The sequence below is a fragment of the Taudactylus pleione genome, unplaced genomic scaffold (assembly GCF_031769625.1).
Source record: "Taudactylus pleione unplaced genomic scaffold, aTauple2 ptg000554l, whole genome shotgun sequence".
NCBI classification, from domain to species: Eukaryota; Metazoa; Chordata; class Amphibia; order Anura; family Myobatrachidae; genus Taudactylus; species Taudactylus pleione.
The window spans coordinates 36,643-62,791 of NW_028284956.1; the positions used below are offsets into that span (position 1 = coordinate 36,643).

A 26,149-nucleotide genomic window follows, 5' to 3' on the forward strand; every position below is an offset into this window, starting at 1 on the left:
ATATTGCTGATTGAGTTCACATTGCGTGTCTGTAAATGCTTAGAAGTCAGGTCCAATCTGCATTGTGACTAATGGATACGTAACATTCTGCACATTATTGAATTGTGTGTCTAGGATGAAAGGTTACACTTATGAAAATAAATTTGTATTTGTGCATTCACCAAAATGAAGAACTACTGCAGTGATTCCCAACCTCTGTCCTCAAGGCACACTAAAGGCCCCATACATCAGCAATCTGAAAACCACAATTGAACAATTTGAAGATTTATTGCCCGATTTTAGGATTTCCCAATCTAGCAATCTGCGCCCATACACTACAGATCTTTTTCAGCGATTTGCAGATCATTTTCAGCAAACACAGATCTGCCAATCTTGAAAGGCCCATCCTTTTACTAGTAACGCTCTGCAAATCTGCTGATCATGTCCATACACTAGCAATCGACAGCCCCGATCTATCTGTGACATCCAACATGTTGGATAATCTGATTTAACAATTCCAATCACTTTTTGGTTGCAATCTGCGATCTGTGAAGCCCATACATTGCAGATTTTTTTTATACAATCGATTGCTGATGTATGGGGGCCTTTACAGTCCTGGTTTTAGTGATATCCATGCTTAAGCACAGATGGTTAAATCAAAATAACCAAGGTACTAATTAAGTCACTTGTGCTCAGCTATAACTATCCTTAAAACTTGGACTGTTAGTGTGCCTTGAGGACCGTGGTTGGGAGCCCCTGACCTACTGTAATGGAGGCTATATATAATTTTTTTTAATTAACAAAGATCCAATGTGCAGTAACCCACAGCAGCCAATCAAATTTTATCCTTTGTGAATTGACGTTGCCACAGACTAATTAAATCTGATTGGTTAGTTTAGGTTATTGCATATCTGGAGCTATGTTCAATAACGACCCCGAGGACTCATTCACATCTATCCGCTGCAAATGCGCACCACAGCTGCTAGCGAATGCCTGACAACCACATAAAATAAATAGAACATTTAGAAAAACGCAGCATGACTTAATTGTGATGCATTAAAGGGAATTGGTATGACATACCGACTGCTGAATAGCTGCCGGTTCTCATACCAACGCCTGAAGGGAGGACATCCCGTCAGTGGCTCGCAAGTATCCTAACCCTCCCTTGGTAGTGCCTAACCCTAAAACTCCCGGGGTGGTGCCTAACCCTAGTGAGAGGTCTGAGTGTCACTTGGTGAAATACTGGAGTAAGTGAGGGATATGAGGAGGCATATTGTGGCTGGTGAGAGGTCTGAGTGTCACATGGTGAAATACTGGAGTAAGTGAGGGACATGAGGGGGCATATTGTGGCTAGTGAGAGGTCTGAGTGTCACGTGGTGAAATGCTGGCGTAAGTGAAGGACATGAGGGGGCATATTGTGGCTAGTGAGAGGTCTGAGTCATGTGGTGGAATGCTGGAGTAAGTGAGGGACATGAGGGGGCATATTGTGGCTAGTGAGAGGTCTGAGTGTCACGTGGTGAAATGCTGGAGTAAGTGAAGGACATGAGGGGGCATATTGTGGCTAGTGAGAGGTCTGAGTCATGTGGTGAAATACTGGAGTAAGTGAGGGACATGAGGGGGCATATTGTGGCTAGTGAGAGGTCTGAGTGTCACGTGGTGAAATGCTGGAGTAAGTGAAGGACATGAGGGGGCATATTGTGGCTAGTGAGAGGTCTGAGTCATGTGGTGGAATGCTGGAGTAAGTGAGGGACATGAGGGGGCATATTGTGGCTAGTGAGAGGTCTGATTGTCACTTTGTTAAATGCTGGAGTAAGTGAAGGACATGAGGGGGCAGTTTGTGGCTGATGAGATGATTGAGTGTCACGTGGTGGAATACTGGAGTAAGTGAGGGACATGAGGGGGACACTTTGGGATGAGTGAGGTGTTCTGTAATCGTTTTGGGGGCCTTTTTTTCCATGTTTCAAATTAAGAGTAATATGTGGCCCTTTTGAATGTTGGACGGCTGCACATGCAGCCCTTGAAGTTGATTAGGATGTTATTCGCTGCTCTGTAGGGTAAAGATGGAGGGAATGGCAGAACAATCCTGGCATGTTGTAACATTTTCTTTTGATATTTGTTGCTGTGAGTCAGGAATTACGCCATATATGATGGCAGAATGTAGAGAAAATGTGCCTAAAATTGTCATTCAAAGAAAGGGAAAAAAATATCCTTACGCTGTATCCCCCATGTTTTCCTACACTACAATGCCGGCTGTGTTTAACCCACTACAATGCTGCTGGCTCTGTCTCCTCCCTCTTATTAGCATACATGGGCTATTGGCGCTAGGGCGCGAATACCAGGAGAGAATGCAAAAAAAAAAACAATTCTAGAAAATGTATTAATAGAAAATGAATCTCAGTAACACATGCCAAGTACAGCTTCATACACCCTACAGACTATGGTCATTCATGGGGACGAGAGGATGTGCTTTAAAATATCTCTAACCAAAGTACCATGCATTGCTGACACTTGCGTTTTTGTATTTACACCTACATGACTACAACGTACAATTACCAGCATTTTTCCCAATTTCTATAGGTTGGAAAATACTACAATGGTTTCTTTACTGAAGAACAGGAGAACGAAACGTCCGTCATTTTGATTCAATGACCAGAGAAAAAGACGAGCAAAACTAAATCTAGCCGCGTGGAAGACCAGCAGCAGGTAGTGAATGAACCATACAGTATACAATGTGTGTTTGCCTTTTATTTAATCCCAACGGTACATTAGAAAGCCCCACAGCATAGAATGCTGAGTGCCCGTCAGCCCGTCATTGCCAGGCTAGAGCTGTGGAACATTTTATATTACAGATATAAATAAAATAAATGAAAATATTAGAGGTCTGAGAATAAGAGAAATATATACATGAGTACGATAGGTCACAGTCATAAATTACAGATGTATTTTTTTTTTTGTGCCCCTAAAACGCAGCTGAATTGACTGAACCTCACAATTATTTATTACTTAACAAACACCATTTTCGGTGCAGTTCTTTACCTCTGCGCCATGTTTTTTGTGCAAAACATGTAGTGAAAAACCCATACGAAACGTCTTTAACATCACACGCACAATTAAAAGACACTGGTAAAAATACTTTTTTGGCAGTTCGTCGGGGAAGTTGAGTCATCCGTTATTTTTCCTCTTTAATGTGTGTTCTGCACCAACCAATGGCAGGCGTCTGGGGATAGAGGTGTCTCCCCAAATTGTGAGTAACCACGGGTCTTCGTGATTCGCAGGGAACCCCTCAGTGGTGGTAGCCTTAACAAAAAAAAACATATATTCACTTTCGGGGTACCAACTGGGGTTTATGTTGTCCAGTTCATTTGGCGGCTGCGAGAGTCCAACTCCCAAAAAAACTGGGCTACAAAAAAAAAAATTAAAAAATTAAAAAAATCTAGAAATAACATTGAATAATCTCTGTGCTCAGATGATCCTCTTATTAATTACCCAACGGTGAAAACCACCAGATGTGCACAAATGCCACAAACCTAAGGCGTTATCCCTAGGCCGCTAGTCTCGGCTTCTGGCGGCATACAGTTCTGCCATTCGGTTTTGGCTTTATCAAAATCAAAGACAGTGGTATCTTTATTTTTTGGTCTGACTCATCCCCGGTTCTCAACCTATAGGCTCCTATTAGTTGATATCGGATTCCGCAAACTCTTCCTTTATGGATTGTTTGCGCGACTTGCAGTCGGGTAAATCAAAGCCAAAGTCTGCCCAGTCATCGCCTCCACTACGGTTGGGAATGGTGATGGTGTGCCGTACACGGAAATGTACTGCCTCCATAACGCGCTGGCGCTGGAGCTCACCGGAGCTGCCAATGGAAATGGTGGAAGCGTTGCTGCTGGAGCGGATTAGCTGCTGGGCGCCGTAGTCGTGGCTCTTGTTCAGCTCCTGGATTCCTCTCCAGATCATGGACTTGTAGTGCTCCGGGATCTTCAGTGCGCCGAGATCCTGCAAGAATGGGACGGAGCAATGGTTAGTGGCATAATACGTATCCAAAGAACCAACTCGTAGCAATGTGTCATTTCTCACCAGTGATATATAATATGTAATAAGACCTATTATTCAGGGGTGTAATAATTAGGCCAATTGAGGCTGTTGCTCCTTTTGATTTAATGGAAAACCTATCCCCAACTCCCTTGTTGCCCTTTTACCTTAATTGTCGTCAATTACCAGCATTTTAAAATTGAAACCAGGTCTACACCAATTGCCTTCAAATAGGGTTTTCTTTACAAATTTGATGAATATGTTTATATGACATCTCCAATTGTTACTATATATTTGGAAGAAAATGTGACCTAACATCGGCATTACATGGAATCTGTTGTCTACAGCTGAGTTTTCCAAACTCTGCCACTACAGTCCAGGTTTTAATGATATCCATGCTTGAGTCCAGATGGTGAAATCAAATTGACTGAGGCGCTAATTAAGTCACCTGTGCTTAAGCATGGATACTCTTAAAACCTAGACTGTAATGGCAGAATTAGGGAAACTCAGGCCGACAGTATACATCAAGATGGCAGCCATTGTGTGGTCTGAACCAATATTAAGGAGACTGCAGGCTAAAATAAAGAAATCAAGTGGATTTATCCTTTCCAGGTGTTTTGTGCAGTAAGTCGCCTGCTCTGCAGCCCACCCAGGAATCCTGGGTCAGTACAAGACATTAACACACACCGGGGGCCTGATTCAGACGTCACCCGGTCGCTAAGCTGCGCTCGCTCACATCAAAAAGGGGCCGGGTATTCTAATAGCACGATCGTGCGGCAAGGCATAAGGATGCCCTCTATGTCTTTGCGAGCGGCGGCTGTGCAGTCGAAAAATAGTGTAACGCCGCCCCCTTGCCACTCGCAGCTATCCTCTCCAGGAAGTGTTTAAAACCATCGGGAACATCGAGAGCCAACGGAAGCACTCGCAGTGCTTGTGGGAGCTCTACCCTACTGCAAGCAATGCGAGTGCTTCAAGTAAAATTCCACCTGCTGCTGCGTCATATGACGCACCTCTGCTAATTACGGACACCCATTAAATGCCGTTTTCACAGTCAGACACGCCTGCATTCGCAGCACCACTCCCCCGTTCACAAGCACCTTCCCCTGTTACCACCCACAAACGGCGCTGTCTGTCACTCAAAGTAGCGTCCAGTCTGTGTACTACGAGCGCTCGATTCTAGATCGGATTCACAGACTTACGCACGTGCGTTGCGAACCATACGCAGATGTGCGATTATCAGCAAGGGCGTGCGAGCGCAGCTTAGCGAGCGGGTCTGAATGAGCTCCTGATTCATTGGCATGATGAGTTAGCTAAGATTAGGCAAGTGATAGGCCACATTTGTCATCAGAACTGAACATACAAGTCTGACGGTACTTTCTCCAAAGTCAGTTATATGTTTATGTTTCCTGACACATATAGGTGCTAGACTGCATAGCATTTAGCACTATAATCAATGTTATAAACATAAAATGTCACGGTATTGGTTTCCCTCTGATTTAATCATTGAACTTTGTATTTGTAATGAAATGCTACTGTAAGTGATCCATAAAGGGGCGTATCCACTTTGCCGATAGAGGAACGACAGTACGATTACCACATTGTAATCGTACAGTCGCTCCTCATCCTGTAATGTGCCTACACTGAACGATAGGTCATTCAGTGCAGACACCCTCCCTCATTCAGTGCAGGCACCCTCCCTCATCCCCGAACATGCACAATCTGTCGTTATTGCCATGTTCAGGCGATGACTGATGTTGAAAACAACCAGCGGGAGGGCGCATCGCTGGTCGTTTTCGACATTAAACTGCATGATTAATGAGCGATTATGATGTTGTAATCGTTCACTCACTTTAATCGGCAAGTGGATACGCACCTTTAGTCTGCTCCAGTCTATGCTGTTCTCTAGTTAAAATCAGTTTTCTGCTATACATACAGTTTTATGTGTGCCCCTTACTATCTACTTTCTATAGGATTATGCCATGTTCACATTTATGAAACCGAGTGTAGTGCGCAAGAAGTCTGTGGTGTTGCCTGTAGCAACCAGATTATCTCAATTTTTTTTTACAGCAGTTTAGAAGATGAAAGCGAACATCTGTTTTGTTGCTGTTGGCAACACGACTTTTTTTTTTCTCCCCCGCACACTAATTGTCACACTAATACCCCTTTTACACCGGAGCTAAAACCCGGGTTTTTGAAGGGTTAACCCGGGCAGCTCCCTGGTGTAAAAGGGCAGAGGGTTGGATCGCCGGCTCGAGTGACGCGGCAATCCAACCCAGGTAACTAGCAGGGTTTAACACGGGCATAGCCCGTGAAACCCTGCTATGGGAACAGCGCACTCCGGGTCACGAAGACCTGGAGTGCGCTGCTAGCCGGCCGATTGGTCCGGCTTCAGTGGCGCTTGGAGATGACGTCATCTCCAAGCGTCCACTTTCACTCCGCAAAAGCCGGGTCTATACAGACCCGACTGCGGTGTGAGCGGCGCTGACTTGGGAATATCCCGAGTCAGCGCCGGCAAAATTCCGGGTCTGATCCGGATAGGAACTTTGGCCCTCATTCAGAGCCATACGCTCTGAGCAGAGCGCACGCTCTGAATGAGGGCCACCCTCCATAAAAATGGAGCATCCTCCTGGACGCTCGTATAGCTGTGGGTCACCACCCACAGCCTATATGAGCGTGCAGTTTGATGGCCGCGATGGTCGTGACCATCGAAACTGCGAGCCGGAGCCTGCGGTTGAGGTTTTCAACCGCAAGGCCCGGAGTGATTTTGGCTCTATCAGAGCCAAAATCACTCCCACTGACATCGCTAGTGATGTCAGTGGGCCGGCTTCTGAAGGTAGGCGTTCCCTTGGGAACGCCCCCGTCAGGGAGGCACGCCCACCAAAGGGGGCGTGCTGTCAATCAACATCGACAGCACGCCCCCTCTGATCAGACACAACGAGCGAAGGACTTTCCTTCGCTCGTCGCGTCTGGCGCATGCGCACGACGGAGCTCCCTCCGTCGTGCGCATGCTCAGTGCAGACCATCGACCCACTTGCGAGCGGACAGCCGCTTGCGAGTGGGTCTGAATCAGGGCATTTGTTCCAACTCCGGGTCAGACCCGGAATTTAGGTGGAAAAGGGGTATAAATGTGATCTCATGGTGCTATGGCTCTATGACATATACTTGTGTCTTTTATTAGTAGACCATGTTTCCTAGGCACAATGGGAGCAGCCATTTTGTGGGCTGAAACAATAGCCATGACAACGCAACCTCATCCATTTACTGCACTGAAGCACGATGCATCACGTCTGATTGATGACACTGGTTCTACGCAATTCCATTTATGTTTCGAGTTCACCAAAATGGCTTCCTCAGGTTGATAACTATATTATTCATTAGTAGACCATGTTTCCTAGGCACAATGGGAGCAGCCATTTTGTGGGCTGAAACAATAGCCATGACAACGCAACCTCATCCATTTACTGCACTGAAGCACGATGCATCACGTCTGATTGATGACACTGGTTCTACGCAATTCCATTTATGTTTCGAGTTCACCAAAATGGCTTCCTCAGGTTGATAACTATATTATTCATGACTCATGCCTCACTTTGGTCACTCTTAAGCCTGCAAAATGGCTGCCTGCACACTCTGTAAGAGGGAAGGGCACTCCTACTGAATACATGCAGGCGGATTAGACCAGACAAATACATTATGCATTTCCTGCTTCTAGAAAATCATATTTTCTCCTGTCGGGAGGGAAAATTTTGAATATTTTTTAGACTATAGGGGGTGGATTAAAAGCAGGAGGGCAGCAATAAAAACTTCATTTTAAATGTAAATTATTTGAGAGTTTTTGGTAAGCGTTACGTCATCTTGCGTTTTCAAGATTTTTCAGAATACGCATGAACCTGAGCTATGTCCTACATGGAGGTGCTTTCACTGAACCATAGCAACCAATCAGAAATCTGCTTTCTATGGTCTCACCTGCAGAGGAATTATGCATGTTCACTGCTGATTGGTTCCTGTGGTTCTGTGCACATGTTGTGCCTAAATGCAATATTAGTACAAGAAGACTGTTTTTAATCCCATTTTGCTGTTGATCTTTCTGATTAACCAGAAGAAGGTTTCCCTCAAAGCATTTACCTCCATAGTTAGGTTCTGTAGGTGATACATATTCTGTAAACCTTGCGACGTGAAATATTCGATGCAGTTTGGACACCCCAATCCCGTCAAAAAACTGCAGAAACAAACAAAAAAGTTTGGAAAATAAAGCAGCATTAACTGACAAACAGACCAACAGGACATCAACCTAACGGACTGTGCCAGTGCGGGACTCAACAGCATCCAACCAGACCCTCAACGTGGTCTAGTATAGTGTAGAAAGTGAAGTAAATTTCCAATTAGTTGCTTGGTTACCCTACAGTCATCCATGCACCAGTCTATATAAATGTATATGAGTCGCAGGGAATATAACTGACAGCCCGACTACAATATTACAGTATGATTTTACATATATATGTTTTTTACACCCAGTTATAGCGACATTATATCATGGATGTAAGCTGCATTATTTATGGGTTGCATTATATATTAAGTTATGTGTAATGGTGCAAAAAAAGTACTACTACCATCAGCAAAACACATTCATTGTATTTAGTACATCTTTTTTTTTTTTTTTTAAATACAGCAAAGTAATTGGTTGCTATGAGTTATAAAACTTTTTTTGAACAGTTCCCTGTGCACTAACTTCTGCGAAGGTCCTCACAAGGTTGTTTTTGTCTGATTTTGTACCAACAAGTCTGACAGAAGTATTTTTGAAAAGTTATAGCTAGTAAACACAATCCATGTAATTTATCATTTGACCATTGGGGGGCAGTGTTCCATTGGCATCTACATCTGAAATACTTATTCACCTAAAGGTGCCCACACACATACCGATCTGCACACGATCCCACGATGTGTGCGATTTCCCCTGAACTCTCCCCCGGCAGCTCCTACACACGATTTGGAGTAAAAAGCAGTAGATCTATCGTGCATCTTAACTTTTTTTTTTTTCCCCCAGTGCATTTTGTCCCAGATTGTCAGATCTGCCCTACTGCACGGCAGATCTGACGATGCGATGTGCGACCAGCGGGGACGCGCATCGCATCGTGATCGTGAGTTAGGACTCACGATTTCCTCACGATTTGGCCATATTTTACACGATCTGTCGTCACGATTCGTCGGAATCGGCCAGATCGTGTAAAATATCGCTATGTGTGTGGGCACCTTTAGATAACAGTATAGTATGCAGATAAATTAGGGTTACTAATCATATTCGCTCACCTATATAATAAAATCGACTGCTGATAAAAATGAATGTAATAACAGTTGGTATGACCTCTGTGTGGGGGGCACGCACTGTTTGATGAGAGAGAATATAAATAAAAGCCAGGCATTACAGCTAGTGATCCATTACTTTTAATCTCTGGGCCTGATTCCGAGATAAATAGCGAATACGCACATCGAGCAAGAGCCGCGCTGCAATTATGGACGCACAGAGGAATCCATCACAAAGTGAATGACTGGCTGTCAGCGTTTGGGGGTGGTAATGGGGAGTGGTCATGAAAACGTGGGCGTGTCTGATCATTTGAACACCGTTACATGAGTGTACATAAATTAGCCCTTGCGATCTCCTACGCAGCATGAGCGCCCTCTGCGTGGCAGGAGAGCTGCCGAGTCTGCGGCTGGTCAGACCTTTCGCAAGGGCAAGGTGGCCGCTAGTGTGCATCGTCGCACACAGGTAAGAAGGCAGCGGTGGGCGTCCTTAGGCTCGGGTGATCTTTGCAAACATTAGCATATTTTCACAGCTGCGTTGGCGTACAAAAACGCAGCTGCGATCGCAGTAGCATCCATCTCTGAATCAGGCCCCCAGTCCCTTCTTCTAAGTAGAATTTACTTAGCACTTTAAGCTCACCTATGATCGGCCCAACTAGCTGCTGTGATGTCGTTATAGGCTAGTGCAGGCCTGGCCAACCTGTGGCTCTCCAGCTGTTGTGAAACTACAAGTCCCAGCATGCCTTGCCAGAGTTTTAGCACTCCCTAATAGCAAGGCATGCTGGGACTAGTGGTTTCACAACAGCTGGAGAGCCACAGGTTGGCCAGGCCTGGGCTAGTGGATTGATGGCCTGCATGCTCATGAATTTTGGCTCTGCCCACAAAATGGCTGAACACACTAATGGCTCTTCTAAACAATAACCGGTTATTGCTCAGGCACTTGGCTATGATTGCTTTACCCACTGACTTATATATTCCATGACATGAACATTGTCAAAATCAGCACTTGAGTACTTCCATCATTGCTGCTTCACTGCCCCGTGGCCATGGGCTATATGCAAACCATCGTGCTATGTGCATGAGGTTTGCATGTTTACCCCGGTTTGTGGAGGTTTTCTCTGGGTGCAACAATTTTTTCCCACAGTCCAAAGACACAATGACAGGTGAACTGTCTTTAGCTAACTTGTGATTGTGCAGTGAGGGCAGAGCTATGATAATGCAAGAGGGAAGACTGTTTTACATATGCTGGGCACACTATACAATTATCTGTCCAATCTGGCTGGTTGGAATGAAAACCTGGTAATGTATGGGAGACAATGACAATCCACCATTTGCTCACACACACTGGAAAACTGACAAATATAGTCATTCAGACAAATTGCTTAAAACACACGACTTTAACCAAATTGAACAATTGTTTTATGTCCTTTTATTCAGTGTTTAAAACCCTATGATCGACTGTCATTGGCTCCCATACATTACCAAGTTTTTTTTCATTCCAACCAGCCAGATTGGACAGATATCTGACAGATAATTGTATAGTGTATGCCCAACATAAGTGTCGTCTGGGTGACTGCTGGAGAGAGCAGGGAAGTTAGTGTATACAAACTTTACACCTGTACAGGCCTTACACCTCAGCGTCTATATTAGTGTGAACTGATGACAATGCAAATAGCCTGTCCTGTACAGACCACATGCATCTCTCATGTTATGGAATTTGGCCAAAGGCTGGTAGGTCATGCTGAGACCTGTAGTTCCACACTTTGCTTACCCAGGATTGAGGTGAATATAGAGGGTATATAAGTCCATTACAACTTCAGATAATTGCCCGTTATGTAGTCATACGCAGACCAGCAGCTGTGTGTCCCCACATACCGTTACCTTTCATGTTCTTTGCTCTCAGTTGCCTTTATCTATCTGTATAACTAAAATACACTGGGCCCCTACTGTATAGGTGTATTTGTACTGCACGATGGTAGATCAGCCTTAACAATAGTACAACCCCTATAATCTAGTGCATTGTCTACAAATACAACTTCTGTAGGACTATTGTAAAGTATTTAACCCCCTAGAAAGTCAGCATATTTGTCTGCATTACAAATGACACTTACACATATTCTTCCAGGCCTAGCCTGGCCATTCTGTGGCTCTCCAGCTGTTATGAAACTACAAGTTCCAGCATGCCCTGCCACAGTTTTAGCATTCACTGATGGCAAAACTATGTTAGGGCATGCTGGGACTTGTAGTTTCATAATAGCTGGAGAGCCACAGGTTGGCCAGGCCTGTTCCAGGAAGTATTTTTGTTGCAAACCAGACAAATAATAACTTAGGTGTTTGCAAATGTACTTTATTTGTCTGGTTGGCATCAATAAACATTATATGGAGCAATTTGTGTAAGTGTCATTTGTAATACAGACAAATATGTTGACTTTTTAAGGGGTTGAATACTTTTGCAATCCAGTGCGCACCACCCATGCCAGCCGTGTGCATGGTAAGGACTGCCTGCAGTCCTCTGCTCCTTCCACCGTGTAATAACCCGGTCTGACAGCTGAAATCAGCTACTGAGAGAGACCCTTCCAGAGTGTTACATGCGGCGGGGAAGGGGGGCTTGCAAGGAGTAGACCCTTTGATCATGAATCGATCTGACAGTGATACATTACAGCAGTGGTTTGGGAAATAAGATACCTGTAGGCTTGTCTGGTGTTTGTCGTATGGTTTTGTTAAATATTATTACTTAGGTTCATTGGTGAGGTCTCACTACATCCATATAGGACATGGAGTTAGTCATACAGGGGCTGGGGTGACACACACAGAACAGATTAAGGAGAGGGAAGCAGACGTACCTGACGAGACTAGGGTCTGCGTTGTAGGGCGGTGGGGGAGTGCAGTGGGACCCGGATAACATAGACTGTGAGGAGTGGGCTCCATTCATATCCCCATTGGTTTGCATGGAGTGATTGTTCAGCATCCCGGAGCCTGGAAGCAGAGTAACACAAGACACTAATACACAGACAATTCTATATAAATAATGATATAATCGCATAAGGTGCTTCAGCCTGGGGCTACTGGCAAACTGGCGCTTCCTGCCGCAGCAGTGTGACCGCCGTCATTCCCCTACATTATCTGCAACGTGCCGGATAAACTGCGGGCCCCTGGCTCTGGTATACACTGAGGTGCAGTATGCCGCTGCGCCAAGGCGGAACACACCAACCAATGGCCGCGTGGCATCAATAGATCCATCTTATCCCAAAGCAGTTATTTCCTTCATATGTCATTACATGGTGTATGAGCTGTCACCTATTATACCTATCAGGCATTTTGGCTAGGAAGCCAGGAGGAACAGTCCTTACCCATGGGGATCATTCCCGCCGCTGCGTTGGCGCTGTGCTGGTTCGGGGGCCCCACCAGCTGGTTGACGGGTGGCAGTTTGTTGATCCCTGCGTGGACCTTATTCATGGGAGAGAGGACAGGGCCGTAGGAGGACTGAGACTGCAGGTGTGCGCTGTAAGACAATATCGCATTGTTACCGTTATTCTGCCTATGCTCAAAGGGCAAAAATCTATCACATAGAAACACACAGGTATATTTCACTGTATGGCAGGATCCCCTTCACACTTCCCTGCCTGAAGAGTCCCTCTTTCCTATTTCAGAAGCAGGGTGTGCACTCAAGGAAAAGTAATGGCACCTTATGCCTTCCAAATACCTATAAACAGTCTCTATTAGGGGTATATTTAGTAAAGCCGGGTTTATAGAAGTGGAGGTGTTGCTCATAGCAACCAAGCAGATTCTAGCTATCATCTGCTGGGTGGGCAATAAGCGTCCCTCCAGCGGTTGTAGAACTACACATCCCGTCATGCCCTGTCACAGTTTTGCTATTTGGCCATGCTTAAACTGTTGCAAGGCATGCTGGGATGTGTAGTTCAACAACAGCCGGCGGGATGCTTATTGCCCACCCATGTTAGAAGTTGCTAGTTAAGTAGAATCTGATTGGTTGCTATGGCCATAGTATGGGCAACACCTCCACTTAGACTCAGGTTTGCTGACATTTAGCTGTCGGGCTTCCACACGGGGGGGGGGGGGGGCGGCAAATGATGCGTCATAGATCAATGGCATTGTGAGGCAGGGGGTGGGGCCATGATGGTGCGATTCATTGTGCCGGGGTTTATACAGATGGGTCGCCGGGAGGCTTGCATGCCTTTCTGGGGGGCCGAGAGTGGCACCCGGTTTTTGGGAGGCTCCCGGCTGAATTGAGAGGGTAGGCAAGTATGAAGTATGTTTAAACTATAATAAACCCGTACTTTAGTAAATATACCCCTTACTGTCTAATGGTGATTCGCCCTCCTTTGTTTTCCATCATTTGATGTGCGGGGGCTCAGGTATGCAGGATTCTCTACCACCCCCCTCACTGTGGTAACATCAAACAGCTAGCGCCTATATCTGTCTCAACAGGGTGCTTGAAGCAGCTTCAGACATGTCTGGGGCTTGTCCTTTACATGGCTGCTTTCACTGGGGTTCACATTGTTTTCCAAATGACCCATTTGTAAAAAGAGGGGAGGGGAGATACTCTCTAATAAATAACTTATATATCCAACAATCCCAGGGGAAACGGTATGATTAACCGCCGGACCCCTGGCTGGCGGTTCAAATCCCGACAGCGGCTGCCCGAACAGGCTGAAAATCCCGATCGTCCCAGGTAAGTACTTACTAACCTAATTCTAACCCCTAACCCTCCCCTAGGGGTGCCTAACCCTAACCTCCCCCCCCCAGTGCCTAACCCTAATCCCCCCTCTAAGTGTCTAAACCTAACCCCCCCTTCCCCGCCGCATAAACCTAAGTCCCCTGGGGGGGTGCCTAACCCTAACCCTAACCTCCCCCCGGGGGGCCTAACCCTAACCCTCCCTTCCATTAGCCTAACCCTTAACTCCCGGGGGGTGTCTATCCCTAAGTCCCCACCGGGAACCCTAAACCTAACCCTTCCCCCCACCCCCCCACGCGGCTGTCTGCAGCAGCGCCTGGCATCACTTCGATCGGGATGCCGGGCGCCGGTCTCCCGGGGCCAGTAAAATGACAAGCGTCTCGATGTAGACGCCAGTCATTTAATCCTCGGTGGGAAAAAGCAGTCGGGAAGCTGGCTGTCGGGATTAGGTCCGCCGGCTTCCCGACTGCATACCATCCCGGGTAACGCATTATTTTAGACATATGACCCTTAGAATTCAAACATGAAAATAAAAACTACAATTTCTAAATGCGGCATCTGTATACGGATCTAACATTTTGTGATTAGTTTTAAAAGCCTATAAAAAGTCTATATCATTTCTCTCATCCCGGCACAGAGTGTAGAAAGCTGTTGTCCAGGCTAAACCTGTCCATTCACTATGAGCCAGTGACATCACAGGCGGCAGCACCCCCCCTCCGCTCACTTTAGGGGTTTGGTGCGGTTTTAGGTTGTGTCAGTAAAGAACAACGGGGGAGATGTACTAACGCTTGGAAAGAGATAAGTAGAGAGGGATAAAGTACCAACCAACCAGCTCCTAACTGTCATTTTTTTCAAACACAGCCTGTAAAGTGACAGGAGCTGATTGGTTGGTACTTTATCTCTCTCCAAGACTTAGTACATCTTCCCCCAAGTGTCACCATGTCATGCATCACATGATCTGTACACACAGAGCCGATTCCCTTACTGTCTCTGGAGAAGCTGCTGCTGTTGCTGTCTGTATGAATCCACTAACTGCTGCGGCACCAGCTCCACCAGCTCCAGGCTCTCCTTTATTTTCATCAAGATTTCAAAGTTCTCCCGACCACGAACCTGAAGGAGAAGACGGTACAGAAGCCACAGACAAGCTTGAACAAAGGTTCAGAGTCTGGCAACACTCAGCAGCTCGCATTACTCTCTCCTTATACAACGTAACAAGGAAAACATGTCACACACATCTGTATATGAGATGCATTAAGGGTAGAGTATAATGTACAAGTAAAGGTCCTTTAGCCCCTGGGCCTCACTGAGGTCCCTCAACAGCAGAGGGTGCTGTTGGATATTAAAGACTCGGCTGAGTAAATGGAGAGTGGCACACCACCCGGCCGACACAAAGACCAATCACAGGAGATTTAATTGAAGGGCTATACAGGATGCTGTGGCAAACCAGTCATGCCCTGTCTATGGGTGTGCCGAGCCGGTTTGCTTCTCCTTGCAGCAGCTATAAAATGAAGCCCATTCATCCCTTATACATACTTTAAAAGGAAAATAATGTACATGTTTGAGCATTATTAGACCTGCCAATAGAGTAGGTAACCAACAATTTTGCCTCAGGACCCCTAACAGTTCCTGTTTTCCAGGACACCTGTGGGTTTTTAAATTTATCACAGTCAATCATGAGCACACCTGTGCACCAACTAGGAAATCTGGAAAACATGAGCTGTTAGGGGCCCTGAGGACTGAGGGCCTGATTTACTATGGATTGCTATTCTGCTTATACGCCTAATATCAGCGGTGATATGCAACTGTTTGATTTCGCATTGCGATCACAGCCTAACATAAGGACGCCCACTTCCCCTTACTCACATCGGTATCCTTGCCCAATATAGTGAAACAAACGGTAACATCGAGTAACATCGGACCCATGCGCACAGGTAAGGCAGGTCAGACCTCACTCAGGAATTGCTTACTTCAGCGCACACTATGAGGCCTCAGGCTGCGTCTGGTATCGCTGTGGATAATTAATGTACGCCCCTGCAATGCCGTCCCAACGCACTGGCACGCTTGCAGTCGCCCGGCCACCTCCCCCCCGTCACCTCCCATAGATGGTACTTCCTATCAATCACTCCGTCATGGGTCTCCGTAGCCTCTGTGATCGCAGTCCCGACTGATACATACACATGCGCTGAACGCAACAATCGGCCGATTGCATGCGTAAAGGCAACGGTGTTCCATGCTGAATCAGGCCCAGACTTTGAGAAACAGCGATTTAGATTAACGCTTCAATAAAACTTTATAAAATAATGAAATACATTTATTTGCACTCAAAGGTCTGGTCCCCGAGACAGCCGCCTCATTATCAACACACCCTCCCTTCTGTATCTACGGTGGCTCAATGCTGTCAAAAGCAGAAGTCCAGCTTTACGCGGGAAATCTTGGAGAACCTAATTAATTAAAAAAGCTGACATACTTTTTTTTTTATTACCATTATAACATCCCTTTATTTCTACTAAAGTATACTTTTATTTCACAACAAATGAGAGGAATTTTTAAATATAATACATGTCAGGGCATATTGGGCTTTTTCTAGTGCGTGATAATAACTTAGATAAGAATGCGGTAACGTTTTTTTTTGGTATTCTATATTGTTTCATAGGTAGAATACCAAGTGATAAAGGATTTCTATTCAGAAAAATTACACCTTCAACAAATGTATTTTAATAGGTTACTGCAATTTTAACATTCTGTTTAATTTCTTACAATCCCTCCGCAGGGTTCACTGTACAGGTTATTAAAGGTCCCGCCCCCCTGACCCTGCGCGTGATGGCGACCAGCTCCTCCCCTTACTCACAGGTACATAGTAGATCTCCTCTTCTCCGTGCCGTCTTTTCTTGATGTTTGTGCCAAGTGTTGGCACCCCCTGGGGGCTCTGTTTACAGGCTGCAGATACAGGGGGGGAAGCCTTTAGTGACTTATAAACGCAGATGGAGATAAAGTTATAAAAGACACAATGGCACTATGGCAAAAGACCTCAGGCAGAACACAAACGGACAGGTTGAAAAAGAACATGTGAGAGGTCTGTGAGCATGTGTGGGGAGGTCTGATGAACGTGTAGGGAGCATGTGAGAGGTCTGTGAGCATGTGTGGGGAGGTCTGATGGACGTGTAGGGGGCATGTGAGAGGTCTGTGAGCATGTAGGGGGCATGTGGGGAGGATATGGGAAGGTCGGATGGCATTTGAGAGGCATGTGGGGAGGATATGGGAAGGTCTGATGGCATGTGAGAGGTCTGATGAGCATGTAGGGAGGATATGGGAAGCTCTGATGGCAATGAGTTGAGGTCTGATGAGCATGTTGGAGGTATGAGTTGTTTGGCTCTTTGTGATATCTATAGTTTTTTTTTTTGCCACTATGTCTATGACTAGTTGACTACATTATACCATATCCCTGTAATAATATTTACTGGTAATATGGACAATAAGCAGTAGAGAGCACCAGAATGAACACACAAGTACATCAGATGAAATGAAATATTTATACTTATCGTACACTCACTGCGCTTGTTGGCATTCACATTTTTCGCCGCCGTTTCATTTAGCGCCGCCTGTTCCCTGAAGTGGTCTTCATCAGCTTTCCTGTCTCTGCCCGGGCAGGCGCAGATCCGCCCTTCAAACGACCTCCTGCCCAAAACTTGTCCACTGTAAAACAATGCATTCAGTTATTTACTTCACATCGCTCCCCATGTAATCCACCATTCTCCTCCCTCTATGTTTCCATACAAATCATTTCTTATTCTGCGTTTCGAGAATTCTGTGTAATAAGTAATGAAGAGCACTCACTCTCTTGTCTCTAGCGTGATAATGATGAGTATGGGTCTCCTATTCATTCCCCCCACACAGCTGCTGTTGCACATGAAATTATACAGTATAGTGGTGAACTCTGTGCCGACCTGAAACGGTAAAGAAAAAAAAAAACCCGTAAATGTTTACTACTAACAACAACCACAAATAGGGAATTATCTGCAAAAGCTACGATACAAAATCTACCCAGATGTCTGTGTGTTCCAGTATATCACTAACTGCTTGCATTCTTGTAACACAGGCCCTGATTCAGAGGCGGACTCTCTGAAAGAGTGCTCGTTCTGAATCAGGGCGTTTGGTTTTTTTTGGAGCGGCCTCCTGGCCGCTCGCATAGCTGTGAGTGACCACCCACAGCTATTGCGAGCGGCCAGGATGATGGTCGTGATGGTCAAGACCATTGCGACCATTGGGCTTGCGAAGAGACCCTTGTGATAAGGTCTCGTGGCCGCAAGCCCCAGAGAGCTTCAGGCTCTAATAATGTCAGTGGGGCCGCCCACAAACGGCAGGCATTCGCATGGGAACGCCTCCGTTTGTGAAGCCACCCCCACACCACGCCTCCAAAACGGTGCGAGCTGTTGATCAAAATCGACAGCCGCCCCCTTTTGGTGCGAGACCCAGAGCGACGGAGCGCCCGTCGCTAGCCGGGTGTTGCGCATGCGCACGTCGGAGCCGGCTCCGCATGCACAGTGGCCTAACATCGACCCGCTCGTGAGCGCATAGCGCTCGCGAGCGGGTCTGAATCAGGCCCACAGTCCCCATAAAAATATTAGCATCGAAGCAACAATAATATTCAACATAGCACATAGTGCTATTCACACTAACCACGTATACTCAGTGGCGTAACTCCCGGAGACAATGGAGTCATTTGCCGCCGGGCGTCAGCCCTGAAGGGGGCACCTGGCTCCATTGTCCCCGGGAGCTGCATGGAGAAGGAGCGCCGCTGATCGGCGCTCCACCTCCATTGGCGTAACTACTGAGGGTGCAAAGGGTGCGGTCGCACCCCTGCACCCTCCATTTGCCAGGCGTCCGCTGAGTGTGTTACCAGCGGGCTCCCGGCTCCTATTCAAACCCCCAGCGGCAGCCGGAGGACGGAGCTCCCTCCATCTTCCGGGTCCCGCAGTGTACTATGGGAGTGACGTCATAACGTCACTCCCATAGTGCCGAGGAACGGACGCCGGGGACGGAGCTCAGGAGTGATCTCCGTCTTCCGGGTCCCGCAGTGCACTATGGGAGTGATGTAATGACGTCACTCCCACAGTGCCTAGGAGCGGACGCCGGGGATGGACGGCAGCAGCACTGGAGCGGGGATAAAGGTAAGTGTTTTTTTTTTTGTGTGTGCGCGCGCGCGGTGGGGGCCATCACTACTGGGGGCAACTACAGGGTCCTCACTACTGGGGGTAACTACAGGGTCCTCACTACTGGGGGCAACTACAGGGGCCTCACTACTGGGGGCAACTACAGGGGCCTCACTACTGAGGGCAACTACAGGGGCCTCACTACTGGGGGCAACTACAGGGGCCTCACTACTCGGGCATCTACAGGGGCCTCACTACTGGGGGCAACTACAGGGGCTCACTACAGGGGTCTCACTACTGGGGGCAACTACAGGGGCCTCACTACTGGGGGCAACTATAGGGGCTCACTACTGGGGGCTCACTACTGGAGGTACTGCATAGGGGGACCATTACTGGGGAGCACTACATAGGCGGGCACTGCTTAGGGGGACCACTACTGGGGGCATTATATAAAAGGAACTGCATAAGGGGGGCGGCGGCAGCTGGGGGGTGGTACATTTTAGTTTGGGGGGGGGGGCACCAACATTTATCTTGCCTCCGGGCACCTGGGATGAAGTTACGCCACTGCGTATACTTAAAATAAATTCATAACAAGATTTTCATATTGTTTAATATACAGGAATAATGACAAAATCATTGTCTCTATTACATGCAATGATTGAGGGAATTACCTGCGGAGGCTCATATGGAACCATAACACTTTGTCTACCGGTCACTGCGTCGTCTACGTACTGTGACAAATTATTTCCCTCCACGCGGATTAGGTGGCTGGCTGGCGCTGCCTGACCTAGAAAATATCAACACAATTATTATAAAGTGGACATTACGAAATTAAAGGAAAATAAAAATGTCATCATGTTCTCACTGAAGTATGATGAGATGGAAGAGAGTCAATGATTCCAAACGCAAGTAAATTCAGCCCTCGATGCTATATCTAAACAAGTCTGTTATGACTGCGCTGAATAATATATCAGAACTAATAGAAGCGTTTTACTTGATTAAATATGCCCAGCCTGCTAATGACTTTAACTCCAGCACTTATTCTTGTGTACCAATCCTTCTTTCCCTATAGAGTGTAAGTTTGCGAGCAGGGCCCTCTAACCACTTTGCAGGGGCGTATTAAGAGAAGAGGAGGCCCCCTCCCCTCTCCCTGGTGGGCGTCTACTGAGCGCGAAAGTGGCATGGCAGCCATTTTCCTGGCGAGTTCCCTACTGCACATGCGCAAAACGCAGCGGGGGGCTAATTTCTAGTTGATTTATGCAGCGCTGCTCCAGCCGACGTGGGATTTCGGAGAGGTATGTATTAAAAATATGGGTGCAGGGTGTGGACCCTGCACCCAATATAGGACGCCCCTGCCTCTTTGTCTGTCCTTTATTTCCTAGTCTTATTTTATTACTGTTTGTTTCCCAACCGCAAAGCGCAACAGGATATGCTGACGCCATATGAGTAATTGTTAACGAATAATAATAGTACTTATAATAAACTCTTTGCAGAGAGCAGTTATCGCTGACACACTGGGGCTGATTCGAAGTTGAACGCAAGTCTGTAGAACCAGCCCTTTCCTTATCTCTATCAAGGGAACACTGAGTTACACCAATTCAGCCGCAAACGCATGTGCGACTGAGCAGCGCACGGCTCTGCACCGCCCCAAGCTCGGCCACTAAAGACCGCAAGCTCCGTCAACAAAATGGAGCTGAGCGCAACTCTGGATAAGCCCCTTTGTGTTTGAGCAGAAGCCGGAGTCTGCCTGACAGGTTTGCTGTCTCCTAGTGGATTCCCAAATGGGGCATGACCTGTGAGAATAAAATATAAAACTGACATGCTTTGTTTTGCCATTTTTACTTTTTGCCCACATCAACGACTGGGTTAGTGTGACAGAAGGCGATACTTCATTACTAAAAATTTTTTTTACATGTCTTTTATTCGTCAGAGCAATACTATAACATATTTTACAAAAAATAATGGTATATAATAAATAGAACAAAGGCCCATTAAGGGCAATAATATACAAATAGCACAAAATGAATACATAAAAGTATTGTCTTCACAAAATCAAAATAATCTAGACATGGCAGGCACCCCCCCCCCCCAAAAAAAAAAAAAAAAAGAGGTCCAAAAAGAAACAGATTCTGTCTCAACCTGTATCAGGTAGCGCAATAGGCAGATCATCCAATAAAATTCTGTTTTCATATCAAGAAGTATTTCTGAAACATAAATAGATTTGGCGTCGTAATTCCACCGTAAAGGAGTCTATAAAACCATCCCACAGCTGAAATAAAGCGGCTGTCTTGGTCTCCTTATATAATGTGGTCTCCAGCCAATCCATTTGAAAAGCAAAAAATAATTTGACCCGAAATAAAGGAACGTATGGGCGATCTGCATGGGACCACATCTGCAATATACACTTACGAGCCAAAACAGATATAATCAATAATAGTTTTTTACTATCTCTCCCACCCGAAAAAGATGTTGGTAAAATACCCAAAATCGCCCATTCCGCTGGAAGGTAACTAGCTAGGCACCTAGATGCAAATCTGTTAACTGATGACCAGAATCCACGTATAAGGGGACATTCCCACAAACAATGTATAAAGTTTGCACCAGGGGTCCCACATTTAGCACAAACACTAGTATCGGACAGTCCCATCAAGAACCTGCGGTGGGGGGAAAGATATCCATTATGATAAATGTTATAGAACATTTCTCTATACATACTCGATGAGAGCACTGATTGAGAATAGAGGAATGAACGTAATAAACTTTCCATGGTAATATGGGGGAACACTGTACATCAAGTAGATAGCCCCGTAGATATTTTAGAATGGTCTAAAGGAATCTGGACAATTTTGTAATGAAGAGAAATGACCCCCCTTCCTCCCGTAGGTCTAGCCAATAATAGTTCCAGAGAGCTGGACTAATCTGCTGGAGAGAGAGTACGTATCATGAACTCACATAGGGCCTGATTCAGAGCCGGACGCTCTGACCAGAGCGCTCGCTCTGTATCAGGGCCCTCCTCCATTAAAATGGAGCGTCCTCCTGGACGCTCGTATAGCTGTGGGTCACCACCCACAGCATATACGAGCGTCCAAGACCATCGCGACCATCGGACTTGCGAGGGAAACCCTGCGGTCGGATTTCCCAGCCACAAGCCCTGGAGTGATTTTGGCTCTATCAGAGCCAAAATCACTCCCACTGACATCACTAGTGATGTCAGTGGGGCCGGCTTCAGACGGTAGGCGTTCCCATGGGAACGCCTCCGTCTGGCAGGCACGCCCCCAGCACGCCCACCAAAAGGGGCGTGCTGTCAATCAACATCGACAGCACGCCCCCTTTGGTGCGAGACCCGGAGCGATGGGAAGCCCGTCGCTTGCCGGGTCTCGCGCATGCGCACGACAGAGCTCCCTCCGTCGTGCGCATGCGCAGTGGGGAACATCGACCCACTTGCGAGTGTACTGCCGCTCGCGAGTGGGTCTGAATGACCCCCATAGTGCTGTGCCTGATATAATGCCAAAGAGTGGGATTGAGGCAAACTATACTTATCCACTAAGTCCGCCACCTGACAGGGCCGGCAGTTCTCGATGTCGACCAATGCCCGGACATAAGAAATCCCCCTATCTGGCCATAATGAGAAGGGCATAGAAGCCTCACCATTTTGAAACTCAGGATTTAATAATAATGGAAGGAAAAGAGAGTAGTGGACTTCCTGCTGTATTAGAGCAGGAAGTCCACTTGGGGTTGCGGGAGCCGAGACCCTACCACAGGTCTCGTCGCTGGTGACCCGCAGCTTTGCGAGTGGGCTGGTGAAAAAAACAAAAACCCACGCCCATCAGACCTGCGAGCTGCCTCCGGCATTTATTTAAATTGGATACCGTGGGTATCAGGGGCGCGCACACCCGCAGTATTCCGTCCCACAGGGCCGCAACTAGGGGGGGCTAAGGGGGCACGTGACCCGGGTGCCGGACTTGAGGGGGTGCCGGGTTTTAGGCTGTCGGGAGGCTAGGTTGCTGCTCTCGTGGTTTTGGAGCCGCATCCCGACCTTGAGAGGCAGAGACAACGTCAGTCTAATGTGGTGCCGGTCGCAAGCCAATCAGTGCTCGCAGCCCGGCAGCCAACCAGCAGAGGCTGCTGGTCCGTGAGCTCCAATTGGTTCACAAGCGGCACCAGATTACAATGATGGCAGTATTGATGGTTCCCCAGCGTGTGGCAGCCCCATGATGCGCCACCCCGAGCTCACCCACCGCACGGCCCTGGCAGCTAAGAGGAAGGCGATGGGGCCTTACAGTGGCATAATGTAAAGGGGGCCTTACTGTGGCATAATGTAAAAGGGGCCTTACTGTGGCATAATGTATATGGGGCATTACTGTGGCATAAATGTATAAAGGGCATTACTATGGCATAATGTAAAAGGGGCCTTACTGTGGCTTAATGAATAAGGGGCATTACTGTGGCTTAATGTATAAGGTGCATCACTGTGGCATAATGTGTTGCAAGGGGCATTACTGTGGCAGAATGTGTTGTGAGGGGCATTACTGTGGTGCATAATGTGTTATAAGGGACATTACTGTGTGGGAGAATGTGTTGTAAAGGGGCATTACTGTGTGGCATAATGTGTTATAAGGTGCATTACTGTGGCATAATGTGATGTAAGGGTCATTAATGTGTGGCATAATGTGTTATAAGGGGCATTACTGTGTTACAAAACCACACACCCTTTTCGTCCCCCATGTTGTATCTTTTTTTGGGGGGGACAAATCATGGCCTTGCCCCGGGTGACAAAAATCCTAGTTTCGGCCCTGCGTCCCATACCGTGCTACCAAGTTCCAGCATTCCGTCATTGTCACTACTCCCAACACGACAGAATGGAATGAAGCTGAGATGTGCAGAGTTCATTAACTGTAACATTAAAGCAGTCTAGTGTCGGCAATGGGCATTTATTCTTGCCCTACGTTAAAAGATAAATACATTTATTTATATTATCTGCTTTATTTGCTCATTTATCTCTGTCACAAGTACAATGAGCATTGAGCCTGTGCTGTTTCCTTCGCTGTACAATGGTTCCCTGCACGTGTCAGCACTGGTCTTTTTATAACCAGGTACTTTTACAGAGTATGTGACTAGGAGACAATGCGGCTGATTCAGAGATGGGAGCTGAGCAATAAAAAGACAGAAAGAAAGTAACTTTGCACCTGGACAAACCATGATGCAATACAAGGGGGGCAGATACATTGTTTCTTTTGCATGCAGGGTAAATACTGGACAGCTTCTGCATGTAGCCCACAAATATTGGGAAGCTTTATTATTACACTGCACTTTAGAGTTCAGCTAGGACACGCCCCTCCCAACTTTAAGGGGTATCTTTACGAAAGTGTTTTTGGAAGTGGAGATGTTGCCCATAGCAACCAATCAGATTCTACTTAACATTTATCTTGCACCTATAGCTAGAATCTAATTGGTTGCTATGGGTAACATCTCCACTTCTAAAAATCCACAGTTAAGTAAATATACTCCTAAATCTGCCCCGTCTGCAGGGCAACGTTGTTTTGCCAAGGTGCAAATTTGCTCCTTTCCTTGCTTTGTTACAATCTCCAAATCAGCTCCAATAATGGTAAATTAACTCACTGATATGTAACAAAGGGGTCTATGTACTAAGCCTTGGATGGAGAAAAAGTGAATGGAGATAAACTCCCAGCCAATCAGCTCCTAACTGACATGTCACAGGCTGTGTTTGAAAAATTACAGTTAGGAGCTGATTGATTGGGACTTTATATCTGTTCACTTTATCTCCATCCAAGGCTTAAGCCGCGTATCCACTTGCCGATTAAACAGAGCAATTGAACGATAATGACATCGTTATCGTTCAATTGCTCATTAATCGTGCATGAATCGTCCATGGAAATGTCGAAAACGACCAGCGATGCACGCTCCCGCTGGTCGTTTCCAACATCAACCATCGCCCGAACATGCCGGTCAATCTGCTGATGACGACAGATTAGGCCTGTTCGGGGATGAGGGAGGGTGCCTGCACTGAGAGTCATATCGTTCAGTGTAGGCACTGCAGGGGATGGAGAACGATTGAATGATTACGATGTCATAATCGTTCAAACATTCCTCAGTCGACTATGTGCTGCAATAAGTACCGAAAGGGGAACCTTTAGACCATACATGCCTACCCTCCCGGTTTTCGCGGGAGGCTCCCGATTTTTCGGGTAACCCCCCGCACCCCGGAAGGGTAGGCATTTCTCCCGCATTCTGCCCACTTCCTAGTGAAGTGGGCAGAATGAGGAGAATACCCGCGGCGATCGCGGGTCTCCGTGAAGGGGGCGGGGCTTAAGCCGTGATTCTACATCAATCACAGCATTTGGCCCCGCCCCCCATGTAAATTGTACCCAATCGCGGCAATTTTACCACGAGGGGGCGGGGCTTAATGAGGCGAATCATCAAGCCCCGCCCCCCGTCAGCTCCCTGCTGCTTCTCTTACCCGGGCTTCTCCCGGGAAGAGAGTATTAAAGGTAGGCAACTATGCTTTAGACCAAATTTCTATATGTACTGTCACTGATTAATGTCTTATGTACACGTATACCAATAAATTCTTAAGTCAGGGAAACTGTAGGGAATTTGCTATAATAAGTACCCCCCCTCCACAAGTAACTAAAAGGACATACATTACTATGGGACATATTCATTATCGGGGGATGGGTGGCCCCCGGTAATCAAGTATCCAACTTGCTGCGAGAAATAGCATTGGATACAAAATCACTGGAGCAATTAAACATTAATCTGGTGTGTAGACAGCTGATCCGTAATTTACCGCTGTTGAGTGTGACTCAAAAGTGTTAGTGCACATGCGTGATCTTGGGTTTATGCATGTACACCTAGTGTCCAGAGTAAACTGAATAAGGGTGGGAAGTAGCAGGGGCCCGAGAATCAGCACCATCTAAAGATGGTGAAGGTTCCCCGCTATCAAGCTCCAAAAATGTAGTATTTTCGGAGCTTGATG

The 26,149-nt window shown here is 46.7% G+C and overlaps 1 protein-coding gene across 3 annotated transcripts in view; it reads right to left on the reverse strand.

The window, feature by feature from the left end:
- Positions 1-3,169: 3,169 nt before the first annotated feature.
- TP73 (tumor protein p73) overlaps positions 3,170-26,149 on the reverse strand; it is a 176,951-nt gene continuing 153,971 nt past the window's right edge. Inside the window, exons 6-15 of one of the 3 annotated variants that reach the window (XM_088452595.1) lie at positions 19,824-19,939; positions 17,837-17,946; positions 17,547-17,695; positions 16,851-16,939; positions 14,988-15,112; positions 12,657-12,808; positions 12,150-12,282; positions 8,134-8,227; positions 3,828-3,972; positions 3,170-3,276 (exon numbers count right to left, since the gene is read on the reverse strand). In XM_088452595.1, coding sequence (XP_088308721.1) covers positions 3,263-3,276; positions 3,828-3,972; positions 8,134-8,227; positions 12,150-12,282; positions 12,657-12,808; positions 14,988-15,112; positions 16,851-16,939; positions 17,547-17,695; positions 17,837-17,946; positions 19,824-19,939 — 1,127 coding nt within the window. In that variant the 3' untranslated portion in view covers positions 3,170-3,262. Of the gene's footprint in view, positions 3,973-8,133; positions 8,228-12,149; positions 12,283-12,656; positions 12,809-14,987; positions 15,113-16,850; positions 16,940-17,546; positions 17,696-17,836; positions 17,947-19,823; positions 19,940-26,149 lie in introns of all 3 variants that reach the window. The other 2 variants (XM_088452594.1, XM_088452593.1) reach the window with 2 other exon arrangements.